This window comes from Ammodytes marinus, assembly GCF_949987685.1.
Source record: "Ammodytes marinus genome assembly, chromosome: 18".
Taxonomy (NCBI): Eukaryota; Metazoa; Chordata; class Actinopteri; order Uranoscopiformes; family Ammodytidae; genus Ammodytes; species Ammodytes marinus.
In genome coordinates this window covers 8,040,055-8,052,870 of record NC_137222.1, presented here as the reverse complement: position 1 = coordinate 8,052,870, position 12,816 = coordinate 8,040,055, and the positions used below count along the sequence as shown (strand labels likewise).

At 38.8% G+C, this 12,816-nt stretch overlaps 1 protein-coding gene across 1 annotated transcript; it reads left to right on the top strand.

Annotated features, from left to right (window-relative positions):
• Window positions 1-1,944: 1,944 nt before the first annotated feature.
• On the top strand, window positions 1,945-4,376 carry LOC307265021 (bone morphogenetic protein 4-like; the record flags this gene model as incomplete). The annotated part of the gene is made up of 5 exons (XM_080046591.1): window positions 1,945-2,204; window positions 2,637-2,794; window positions 2,904-2,996; window positions 3,410-3,540; window positions 4,227-4,376. The coding sequence occupies exons 1-5, from the start codon at window positions 2,083-2,085 to the stop codon at window positions 4,374-4,376; spliced, it is 654 nt and encodes a 217-aa protein (XP_079902717.1). The 5' UTR covers window positions 1,945-2,082.
• Window positions 4,377-12,816: the final 8,440 nt, after the last annotated feature.

The window sequence follows — 12,816 nt, the reverse complement described above, 5'->3', positions numbered from 1 at the left end:
CTTAAAAATGGTAGGTTAGATATGGGCCTATAATTGTTCATGAGCGATGTATCTAGATTGTTCTTTTTTAGGAGTGGCTTGATGACTGCTGTTTTCAGGGCCTGTGGGAATACACCTGTCCGAAGGGACATGTTGACAATTTGTAGAACATCTGAGGCCATACAGCTAAAAACAGTTTTAAAGAAGCCTGTGGGAAGAATGTCAAGGCAACATCTTCAACCTCATCTTCAGTTCAGAATCGTTCTTCACTTAAAAGCTGTATGGGAGAAACTATTGCAAGTCTTGTATCAGCGTGTACCAAGAATTCCTGTGGCACAATTATGGTTTGATATCCCCTGCCACGGATACACTGTGTATTTTGGACCACATGGGAAATTTGTTTTGCTAGGATCCAGTGAGAACACTCAGGAGAGGGCACCTGAGAATGCTGAAGATACCATTCCTTGCGTGTCCCTACCTCTCACTGGCACAAACAGCTGTCATCGCTGCCAAGCTCATTTGCTGGTTGATTTGGGTTGGCATTTCTTTCCTCCAGATCCCGTCCTTGAATGGCATGGAGGAATAATGTTGTTAATATGTTTATCAGCAGCGATTCAGAAATGAATGTGCAGCTGGTGTTTCATAGCTTTTTGCTGAAAACATGTAAAAATAGGCACTCATTGTTTTCCTCCTCGTGCTTCTCTGGGAAAGAGAACTATCATCGCTACTTTTTCTGTCTCAGGTGCTTGGGTGGCTTGTGCACTATCGCTATATTGGTAAACATACCAATTGATACAATTAACATACATTTCTGAAGTTGAAGTTCAAGGGCTGGAACAGGCTTATGCAGAATATGCACCTTGTGTCCACTTTATCCATTGCACCTGTACAGTGTAATGCCACCCAAAGCAACTGTTCTGCCATAAAAGTTTTGGACACTCTCGTAAGTGCATAAATACTTTTCCTTTCATTATGCACACCTAACAATACTTTAATTTCATGTAATAAATAAATAGATAATAATTCATGTTTGGTTCAAAGGTCAAAATGATAATATAATGTGACTGAACCCATGTGCAATGTGTAATTAGAATGTGTTAATGTGCTGCAAGGAACCGTACGGAACACATGTTTTGTTTCCTGGTATCCCTACGTCAGTAGGCCTATTGTCGATTGAATTGATGGAAAAAGCGTGACCAAGCGTCGATGAATGCATGGACCTATTAAGGAAAGTGCAGATATAAGGACTGTAACAAGGACAGTAAAATAACTTTCAACTAACCTCTTTTCACAGCAAGCGGCCAGCGAGGATTTTTTTTTATCATTTAATGCACATTATTTCCTGTATTATGCATGTCATTTCACATGCCAATTAGTGTCATATGTCTGTGTTTTATTATGTGTTTTTGTAAATACTGTATCATATGCTGATGTGCCATTTTGTATTACGTTTATTTGTGATAGTTTTCACGGCGTAAAGGAGTAAAGACGCAAGTGCGTGAATGTATATACAGTAGGCCTATGTAAGCTGCGATGGTGCGCACAGAGTGACGGTGTGATCATTGTGGGGATGCATCGTGCCATTAAAGAACCGTTTCAAAGACGCCAACTTGTGTCTGTGTGTTATGACGAGAGCTTTCACACAACTGTTTGTTCAAGCGTTGTGGTCATAGTGAGGTTGGGTGTACTGGAATGCATTACAGCTCTTAGAAAAAATTATCTTCTTAAGTGTTGTAACTAGTCGACACTAGAAACTGCAAGATATACTGTATGTGTCCTAACGTGGTATGCCCACATAATATTCCCTTTTGTTTTGCTTCTCTCCCGCTTTCCATTGCCGTCTGGTTGCCTTGAGCCTAATAGACACACTCTTTCACACCCAACAGAGGACACGACAACAATGTTAAGTATCTCAAGGCCAAGCTGGGGTACGGAGCAGATAAAAACTCCAGGTTCCCAGGGCCTGACAAACAATACCTAGTGCGCCATCCCCATCTGGACACTCCTGTCTGTTCCTCCAACCAGACGCATAGAACCAACCGCTGAGAACAGACCCACTCCAAAGCAGCTGATCCATACACTGACCACCAACGCTCCTGCAACATGTCCCTTACGTTCGTTGTGCTGACGATGCTTCTGGGCTCTTCAATGGTGATTGCATTTGTCTTGCAGCCATCCAGGAAGGAACATGTGGCCTCTGCAAACTTTCCTGTTTCCCATCAAAGGTCTGTATCAAACTGTATGTGCCCATGAAATGTTCTGGTTGAGTTTGTAGTGTGCAGAGACATTTTGAAACACTGTGTTGGGTCACTTAGGGTTAGGGCAATTGCTTGACAGATTACACCATTTGGACTTTGGCTAAAGTTTTTCTACTTGGAATTAGGGTTTGAAAGAATTCAGGGTCACTTTGACTCTTTGTTTTCCTAGGAATATTGGAAGCTTCAGCAGCCAAACATCTGCAATGTGCTTCTACCGCTCATTGAAGGCATTGAGAGAGTGAAGATTTACCGACCATGTCTGGCACATATTTAAACAGGCTAGCTACTGACTAATGCACTTCTTGATAAAGGACCGGAATATCTGCTTTGTCCATGTATCTTTATATCTATTTTGAATAGTATGTACCAACTAAAATAAAACGTGTGTTGGATGCTCAGGTGCCAGAGTGAGTCATTGGAATCCATCAGGAAGGCTCTCCTCACAGCACTCCACTTGCAGGCCGAGCCACAGCTGCCTGCTGGTGGGCTGGACGCTGTCCAGGAGCAATGGAGGAGCACCTTCACTAACACTGCTCATGGAGCCAATGATGCTGCAGGTAAGATGAATCCAAACTTCATAGTAAGGACTGTAGATCATTTTCCAACCCAGCCAAAAGTCTAACTCCCTCTCCTTTCACTATGTGTCCTTATTCCATGTCCTTCCAGTTCCAGCCATCTCTGGATACTCTGTGTCTCCCGATGGTGGAAACAGCACTGGCCTGAAATGCTGCTCCTTGGCCTCTGAGATCTTCATGAAAGGTACGCAACTTTGTGTGTGTATCAGTGGTGTGCACATGGACAGGTTGGGGGCCACTGGTCTGCCCTTTTTAAAGTCATTATTTAAAACGTTGTATTCAACCTTTCGGAGAATAGGACTTCCACACTTACCTTGAGGTCATACAAGATGAATTTGAGGTCATACAAGGGAAATGTTAGCAGCTTAAGTGCCCCTTCTGGTGTGCCATTAGAGCAAGGGTCACACAGGACCACCCTAGTAGAACTGAGCCTATCTGTTATTTTGTAAAAAAAAAACCTGATGGGATGCCTTTTTTAAAGTTTTTGCCTCTTTCCCTTAAAGAGTCTGTGCACGCCACTGGTGTGTATGTTTTCATGCAAATTGACATGACATCTATATATGAAGGGCTATGCTAAGTCAGTTCTCATATTTGCAGATCTGGGATGGGACAGCTGGGTGATCCATCCCTCCAGCCTTACCATTGTTCACTGTGCACTCTGCAACCCGGAGGCCAACACTGTGAAATGTCCATCATTCCACACCAACGTCAAGGATGCCGAGTCACAGGTATCATTCTCCAAAGCCCCAATTACCTCATATTGTACTGATTGACATTTACATTTAAAGATACATTTGTACTGCTTTCTTCTAAAAATGCAAAAGCACCTGGAAAATTCCCATGGTATGACGCCTTATGGACTAGTAAACTTCCTCCTGTCAGATGCATAAATATTATATTTTAAAACACTTGATTAAAGGTAAAAGTCTTGCATTAAAAAACTTAACTACTAACGTTATCAACAAAATGTGCTTAGAGAATCAGTAAAAATAAAGTAAAATGAATTATTATGCATCAGAATTATATCCTATTATTGTATTATATATACTGTTGCATTCATGCGTAAACTATACAATTACTATGTCAGAATGATTGCTCCACACTATTTGTATTGAAAATCATAAAAAGCATAATACTTTAAACTAAAATAATTTTGTTTAAAAGTTCATGCACATATTTTGCACATTATGGAAGAATGTTTCTACGTACACCTATATAAAACACCCTCACTATAGCTTGCACAGTTGATTGTATTTGTTTCATTCTTCACCATTTTGTCTTCACCAAAAAACGGCCTAAATAAATTGAACTTTACACTTATTCTTATTCTTGCTCATTCTTTTGTTGGGTCTTGTTGGGCAACTGTGACACTGTGTTGCCATGCCTGACCCCTCCTGTCTTTGTCCCCCTGCAGGTCCAGGTGCTGTGTTGTCGGCCCACTTCTGAGGAAATGGTGCCCGTTGTCTATGTGGACGAATCCAGCACCGTCGTCATCTCGTCTGTTCAGCTGACCCGTAGCTGCGGCTGTGGCCATGGTGTCCTTGAGCAGCCCAGCCAAGAGTAAAACTTTGTTTACTAATGTGACACCTGGCCAACCTTATAAAACACAAAATAGGCTACATAATATTCAGGCCTATTGTTTCTCACAAACAGTAATTCTGTGGACTATATCTCTTTGGTATTAGGTGTTATCTTTGCAGCTTGTATTCAGGCAAAGTCTCGGCTTAGAAGTAAGTTTCTGCATTGCATGCGTTTCTCTATTCAAACCAGAAAAGTCGATAGTGCCAACAAGTATTTATTGAGCCAGCCTAACAAACAATTGAGCACATTTGTATTGGAGTGGTCAAACTGATCTATTGTGTTTTCACCATCAATTGGTCTTTGATAGTTTTTTGCATACCAATAATAAAAAAAAACATTTGTCTTTATTGAGTATTTCTGTTGTGCTGAGAGCTTCAGAGAGCTCGATGTGAAATAGTGCCAATTTATATTTAAATAAATATCTTTATTTATGATAAATAAATAATTTCTGACAGTTGCCTTAAAAAATGTGGGAAAACACAGAGCCAAATCTTCTCACAGGCCAGTTGTCTCTGCATTCATCTGAGAAAATTATTTTTTCTCTTATGTGCAATGAAGGGTGCAAAGGTCAAGTGAAAAAGATAGTTGTTAAATGGAATTTGCAAATTACAATTGCTGCTTTGATGTTTAAACATGTGTTGCAGGGAGGGTTATGGGAGAAGATTGTATCCACCAGCGGAACTCCCTGCACCTAAAATAGTAACAACTGTGCTGTGCTTTTCCATAAAGTTTGATTTTCATGTTTCAACTGGTTAAAAATATTAAGGGGCCAATAGTGAATACTGTAGATTTAATAGTGACTTTGCAAAACAAAACTTAACAAATGTTGTGTGCTAAATATATATATATATATATATATATATATATATATATATATATATATATATACTATATATACTTTTTTGTATATCACATTTAGACTAAGTGCTCTACTGTAAGCCATATTGTTAGTTGATGGTTTCAGTTTTTTTACGTATAGGTTCAGATTTTTAATCAAGGTGCATTCAGTTTCTTTATTCTATGTACATGTATCCAAAGCATTTAGTTTGATTTAAATGTTTTTTAATATGTTTGTTCAGATACATTTTCATTAGCAGAGTTCTTGTTTTGTCTCATTTTGACCATTTCTTATCATTGGTTACAGTGCTCAATACTGATTCTTTATATTCCTTTAACACATTCTGTTTATTTTTGCGATATGCCACATGGACTGTATCGAAATACATTTAGATCAAATGGAAAATGTTATTGCTTGGGCTTTTGACCCTGCTCTGACCATCGAATCACCTGTATGCTACTGATTAACTGATTTCTTCGTCACACGTTTTAAATAAAGATGATTGAAACACTTGTAACACATATGGAATATAGGGCTACTAAACCCTTGTATGTTATTTAAAGATGTAGACCTAATTTAATTTGTTCTCCAAGAGAGAGCACTTGACACTGTGAAATTGCAGCATACAGAAAATGGTGAACTCACAATGAGCACTGCTCACAGTGAGCAGGTGGTCACATAAAACAGTGAAAAAACCTTGATTAATCCAGTCATAAATATTCCCATTATATCTTCATCCTGCTCTTAGACCTTGACATTTTATTTTTTTATGATTTTCCGGATGTTTCATGAATTGTATCCTTGCCTATGGCCTACAACAAATCGCATTTTCCTCGTTTCGGGGTATCTTTGCTATTCAGGCCTATAATGCTAAAATTCACCAAACATCTGTAAAATAGTTTAAATTTAAAATGTCAAGGTATAAGGATAACAGGATGTATGTCTAATATTACCAGACTCATTCATTTATCCCTAATTCACAATGGGATCAAAACATGCAGTTTTTATGGATTTACATTGTTTTTCTCTTTGAGAATTTCAGTGTCTGTGTTTGGATACACACACAGGCAAGGCACAAACTCACACACTTATTTGTCGAAACACACATGTACACTATACTATTCCATCACTAAGAGCACAAAGAGAGTATTTTAGCAGACGTTTTTTAGTCAGAGGGTTGAGTGTATACATTGAGTGTGTTTGGAACTGATTCAGGCAGTAGGCCTACTTGTTCAGTATTTTGGTTATACAAAACTCATATACCTTAGTAGATGTTTCAACTGTTTCCACTTCATATTTTGCATGGTAGGCCTATATCGCAGAGAGATATGATATCCCAATACACATGAGACATGTAACAAGTTCACTGGATTGTGTGAAGGATTCGCAGCCAGATACTGATTAAATGATAACCACTAGGTGACACTATATTGTTTTTTTTTTGAGTGGAGCAGGAACAAGCAGAGCAGGCCCAGCCAGAAATTTGGCCACACAACCAAGGGTAGGTGAAATTTGTTTTTCACTTACTGATTTACTACACATGACTGGGCATAGATTTTGTTTCAACATTTGGCATCAGGCAGAACATATAGAGCGTGAATTGCTCCTGGATTTTTCAAACGTTTCTGCACATTCAAAACCATACAAAAAAATGTTTTCATGAATACCTATACTTAAGGCAAGAGTTAGAAACAAGATAATGTTGGAATTCATCCATAGACACAAGACAAAATCTAATTCAGAAAGCCTCAAGATAAGAAAGTGAAGTGTATTGGGGTAAACAAGCTAGCTACTTATTAATACACTTGTAAACGCTTTGCGTTGTGCAAGGTAAGTCGGAAGCCACTTCAATGAGAGTCGGAGCGAGGCAAGGTTAAGAAGCTACAGTACACTTAAGGGATGTCTGAAATAGTTGGGAAATATATCTACAGGTCAGAATGATACATTAATGTGTCTACCCCCTGAACTGTCTATGTTACCCCAAGTGAGCTGTCTGTCTTATTTTTTTTAAGGGGAACAAATGTGTCTCTTCTATTGAGGGGGACATATCCCCTGCACACCCCTCCCCTTATCCAGAACTTTTTCCAGTTCTGCACAACAAGAGTAAAAATATATCTTTCTTTTTTTCCCACAGAAACACAAACAAACATGTGACTGAAAAAGGAAATAGATGTTTTAATATCGCCACAAACACTTCAAACCACTAACATCTCTTCATATTTACATTCTTTGTGTAACTGAGAACTTTCAAATCACTCCGGTTGCATTTGCCAGCAGAGAACTGATGACTGTGATCATGATAATGATTTTACATTTAAAGTCTCTTGGTGCTCGACAAAGTTGGATTAATACAAGCAAAGTGATCGACGTCTGCTTCTATGCTCAAATGCCATCAAATATATTCACAAATCAGACATGAAACAAAAAAGGGTGTAAATCCCAAACAAGCAATTTTAAAGACAGATTATTGTTAACTTTGATACTAAATATTTCTTGACAATACAGAACAGCACATTAGCAGCAAATTACTGTTGACAGTGAAAGGATATATGTAGTATACTGGTATGACTCGGTGTTTATGAGTAGAACAATTATATTATGAGCGCAAAGACTCCCCTTAAGCATTTTGGTGTTGAACAACCCATGATAGCGCTGCCGAAAAATTATTGATTTTTTTTTTACCTTTTTAAAGTGAAATGCATGAATCTGGAGCACTTAAAGAGGACAATTAAGAGGCTACATCTGAGGAATTTTGTGTGAACAAAAAATGTGGAGAAACTGGGTCGGATGAATTAGAAGCTATTGAAGAAAGACACATGGATTTTCCATAACAATCTTAATTTAAAATGAAATATTATGCAGGTCCTCTGGGTTGGGCTTGGTGCTCTTTTTCTTTTATGGGACATATTTCTCTGTAATACAATTACAATTAATTTAAATGCAGTGAGAGGAACGAAGCAGAAGAACTCTGTTGTCCAGCTTTCTTTTTTTCACAGACGAGGCCACTGAGGGCAGCCCCATTTCTGCTGCGGGGCCTGGGCCCTTGCCAACCCCAGAGTAATAATAATCTTAAAATATGATAGTAAAATTGTCAATTTTTCTTAACAATGAGTACTTTTACTTTTCACACTTTAAGTAGGCTATGTTGTCATTATTTTACTAACATAACTTTACGTAGCTACATTTTTATTTTACAAAGTAAAATATCCTTATACTCTGATCCTAAATCAGCATCCATCACCCAGATTTTATCCACCACCTTCTTGTTTGGATTGGTTTGGATTTCTCTGCCAGAAGGTGACCAGAAAGGGGGGACATTTAAGGACCCTGTCCCCCAGGGTGTCTCCCTGGGCCACAACTTGTACACAGAATGACGTCCCTGTCTGCTCTGTGCTGAAGTGCTGTGTGACTTCGTAACGGACGCCGCAGCTTTCTGCGATTGTGGTGGGGCTGTTGTGTACTTGCAGCATGGTGGCATTGGGGCCAGTGGCTTTGACTTGCAGCAGCTCATCTCCAACTATTGATACATCCACAGGCAAAACAACGTAGGCACGATGAAAGCTCTCTCCAAGGTTGCACTTTAGCTCCGTAGACCAACAGTATTCCCCGAGGTCTCCTAGGAAGAGCATGTATTTGATAAAGGCCTACACCAGCAGATAAAATAATGTGCAATGTTAAACAAGTCTGTCAGTCAGGCAGCGATGGATTTACATAAGAGAACTATTTCCACTACTGATAATGTCTCAACATTTAGTTCAGGGGCCGTATTCACAAAACATTTTATCTTAGCGCTAAGAGTACTCCTAAGGAGCACTAAAAGTTCTTAGTAAGGAGTAATTTCTTAAAACCTATTCACAAAGCTGCTAAAACCAACTTTTACTAAGGAATGGGAGGGACTCCTAAGCTAAGAATAGAGAGCGTGGTTGACCCTGTTGCTATGGATGACGTCATGTTCATACCTTCTATGCCCACAGTGATTGGCTGAGAGGGAATGAGTCCCTAAGAGTGAATTTATGATAGAAACACTGTGGGAGATATCCATAGTGTGTCGCTGTATTAAAGTAAAGAGTTTTTATATAGCCTACAATTAATGACAAGTGACACTGATTTAACATGAAACCAAGATAGGCCTACTGCAGGGTTTCCCACACATTCGTTCACAATTAACCTACAATAGCGCCACATAGGCCTATTCATTTTAAATTTTACAATGTATTGAATCGGAAAAAATATCCTCGTTGAATAGCTGCAAGCTACGGTGGCGCTGAGCATTCACCAAATAAAAAAAAGTTTCACAGCAGGATCTCGTAATTACGAGATAATATCTCGTAATTACGAGATAAGTATCTCGTAATTACGAGATAAAGATCTCGTAATTACGAGATAAAGATCTCGTAATTACGAGATAAGGATCACCCTCTCATTCATCAATAACGATGTCTGTGTGTGTGTGTGTGTGTTTGTGTGCAGACGAGGTGAACCTAGGAAAACGTAGGCAATAGCCTTGGTTTCCGGACTACAATGGGCCCCATAATCAATACAATTATTTTAAATATTTGTTTACTGTTCATTCATTAATCAGCGATCGCATCGGGTACTGAGGGACACACTTTCGGCTTTACGCCCGTGATCAGCTGCTGAGGTCCGACTGGGCTTTTCTCCTGAATAGTCCCAGTGACTGCATATCTGCACAAAGTTGACATGGCTATACTCATTGTCATGCCCTCCTTGTAGAAAGTTCTTATGTGTTTGTATGAGTCATGGATTACACCGAGTTTAACGACTGCATTTAATCAAAGCATTCAATAAAACTGCGTTCCGATACAGTAACAAACAGGAGGTAAAAGTGAACTAGCCCACCGGGCATTCTGATTGGATGAGGCAACACAGTACGGTGGCTCCGGTGGCTCATAATGAACAAACTGCATATACAAAGTGAAAGTGTGTCCCGATCATTTCCCGATGCGATCGCTGATTAATGAATGAACAGTAAACAAATATTTAAAATAATTGTATTGATTATGGGGCCCATTGTAGTCCGGAAACCAAGGCTATTGCCTAGTTTTCCTATGGCTAGGTTCACCTCGTCTGCACACAAACACACACACAGACATCTTATTGATGAATGAGAGGGTGATCCTTATCTCGTAATTACGAGATACTTATCTCGTAATTACGAGATCCTGCTGTGAAACTTTTTTTTATTTGGTGAATGCTCAGCGCCACCGTAGCAAGCCATGCACTCTCACTGTATTTTTCTCAACGGCGGACTATGCAGCAATAGTCAGACAGCGACAAACCAGGAAATTCACAATTCAGAAACAACAGCCGGCGAAATCGTAAAGTACATGCGGAAGGAAAAAGGCGAGACGCGCAACTATACAGTAGCGGATCTGTGGAACGGAGGAGATGCTGCGAAGCGCCACATATAGTAGGAAATTAAACCCAAACGTGACACCAACAGTAACTTTCAGTGCATCGTAAACCCAAAGCAACTGCAGGAAAAGGAACTTAATAAATAATGTTTTATATAGCCTAAATATAATAAATATAAATGTGTCTATACTTTCTATTAAAGGTAGGTTACCTTTTATAAAGCTCAATAGCATTAAATCTCTCCAAAACACCATCAAATGGTTGTCTGTGATTTACTCTTAGTGACTTAGGAGTCCTCTCGAGGACTCCTAGCTTTTCATAGATTTAGGAGCTAGTTTTAACGCTAAAATGCTTTGTGAATTACACTTATCTTAAAAAGTTAGGAGTCCTAAAATTAGGAGTGAAACGCCCCTTATTTTTGAGAGTTACTCCTAAATCAGCACGTTACCTACTCTTAGCCTTAAAATGTTTTGTGAATACGGCCCCTGGTCTTAATTCTTAAACCTAATCCCACTTAAAATAAGTGATTGTACAGCACTCTAAAGAAAATGTTGCAGAGTGGCTCCTTACCTTCTGTGGAATCCTGAAGCCGAATATTATGATTGTCGTGAAGTTGCAGTTTTTTGATGTACGTCATCCCAGTGCACTCCATTAAGCATTCCGTTAACTGTGTCACTGTGTTGGGGATCGGTTGCAGCAGTGTTTCCTTCTCTAAACATGCAGTTGCCTCTGCAGCCAGCATGAGGGACAATATGCCAAAAGACATCCACAACATGACATATTTTGACATTTTGTCCAGTATCAATGCTTCTAAAAAGAAAATGCTGGCAATGTTGAGCTATTGACCTAGATCTTTCTGTCCTCAGAGCTGTTTTAATGTAGTTCAGGATCAATATCTTGCTTGCACAACTTCAGATTCATGAGGGAATCCTCTGCAGCCAGGAAAAGAGTGCAAATGCATCCACAGCCACTGATATTCATTTAAGAAGTGCGCCACATGTTGCTCTTTCCCTCACTAACGCCTGGTTCGCTGGCGGTCAGTGCCAGCATTCCATCCTCTTTTATTTTCCTCCCTCTATTCTAGACTGAACAAATAAATGCCTTGCAGGCATTAGCTTCTGAAAGGTTGGCATAAGTACCACAATTACATGATGTTAGGTTATTGTTATAACTTTAGCTCCAAAACAAAATTAGCCAGTGAAGCAAATTAAGTGTTTTAATAATCTTTATTCAAAACTAATCAGCAGGTAATCAGTAAAGATGATTCAATTGTCAGAGCAGGGTCAAAAGCAGCAATGATAAGAAATGGTCAAAATAGACAAGTGAAAATAAAAACAAGAACTCTGCTAATGAAAATGCATAGACACACACATATTAAAAACTTAAATCAAACTAAATGCTATGGATACAAACAAAGAATATAAAAACTGAAAGGCACTTTGAGAGAAAATCTGAATGATTCAGATTCAATCAGTAGGTATAAAACTAAAACTACTATCAACTAAACAATTTTTTTTCTTTTAAATCATCATTTAGACTTCATAAGGATTACTGCTCACAGTAGAGCACTTAAATGTGATATTTCTTTATATTTTTTATGTATTTTTTAGCACACAACACAATTTGTTTTGTTTTGTTTGGCAAAGCCATTATTAAAACTATAATATTTTCTTGTGCAGAGCAGTAAAGTCCCATTATCTTTTCTACCAGTTGATACATGAACATTTAACTCGTATGACCTTTGCCTCCTGGGCTTGAACAGACTTCTTTACCCATGAGGAAAAAGTATTTTCTCAGATGATTTAGGAGACAACTGGCCTGGGAGAAGATGTGGCTCTGTGTAGTCTCACATTTTTGAAGGGAACAGTCAGTAACCGTTAGTAGCTTTAAATAGCGCTCTGTGCATGACATTTAATTTCACATCCAGTTCTTTGCAGCCTTCTGCACGAGAGACATACTTAAATTTAAATGAAATGCATTTTTTATTGGTAAAAAACCCACAGTAGATAAGTTTTACCACTCCAATAAATGATTGCTATATGTTATGTTAGGCTGCTCAATATATCCTTGTTGGCACTATCGTCTTTTCTGGTTCGAATAGAGAAATAGAAATGCAGAAACGTACTTCTAAGCCAAGACTTTGCCTTGGTTCCCACGCTCAGTGCTGAATACAAGCTGCAAAGATAACACCTAATACCAAAGAGATATA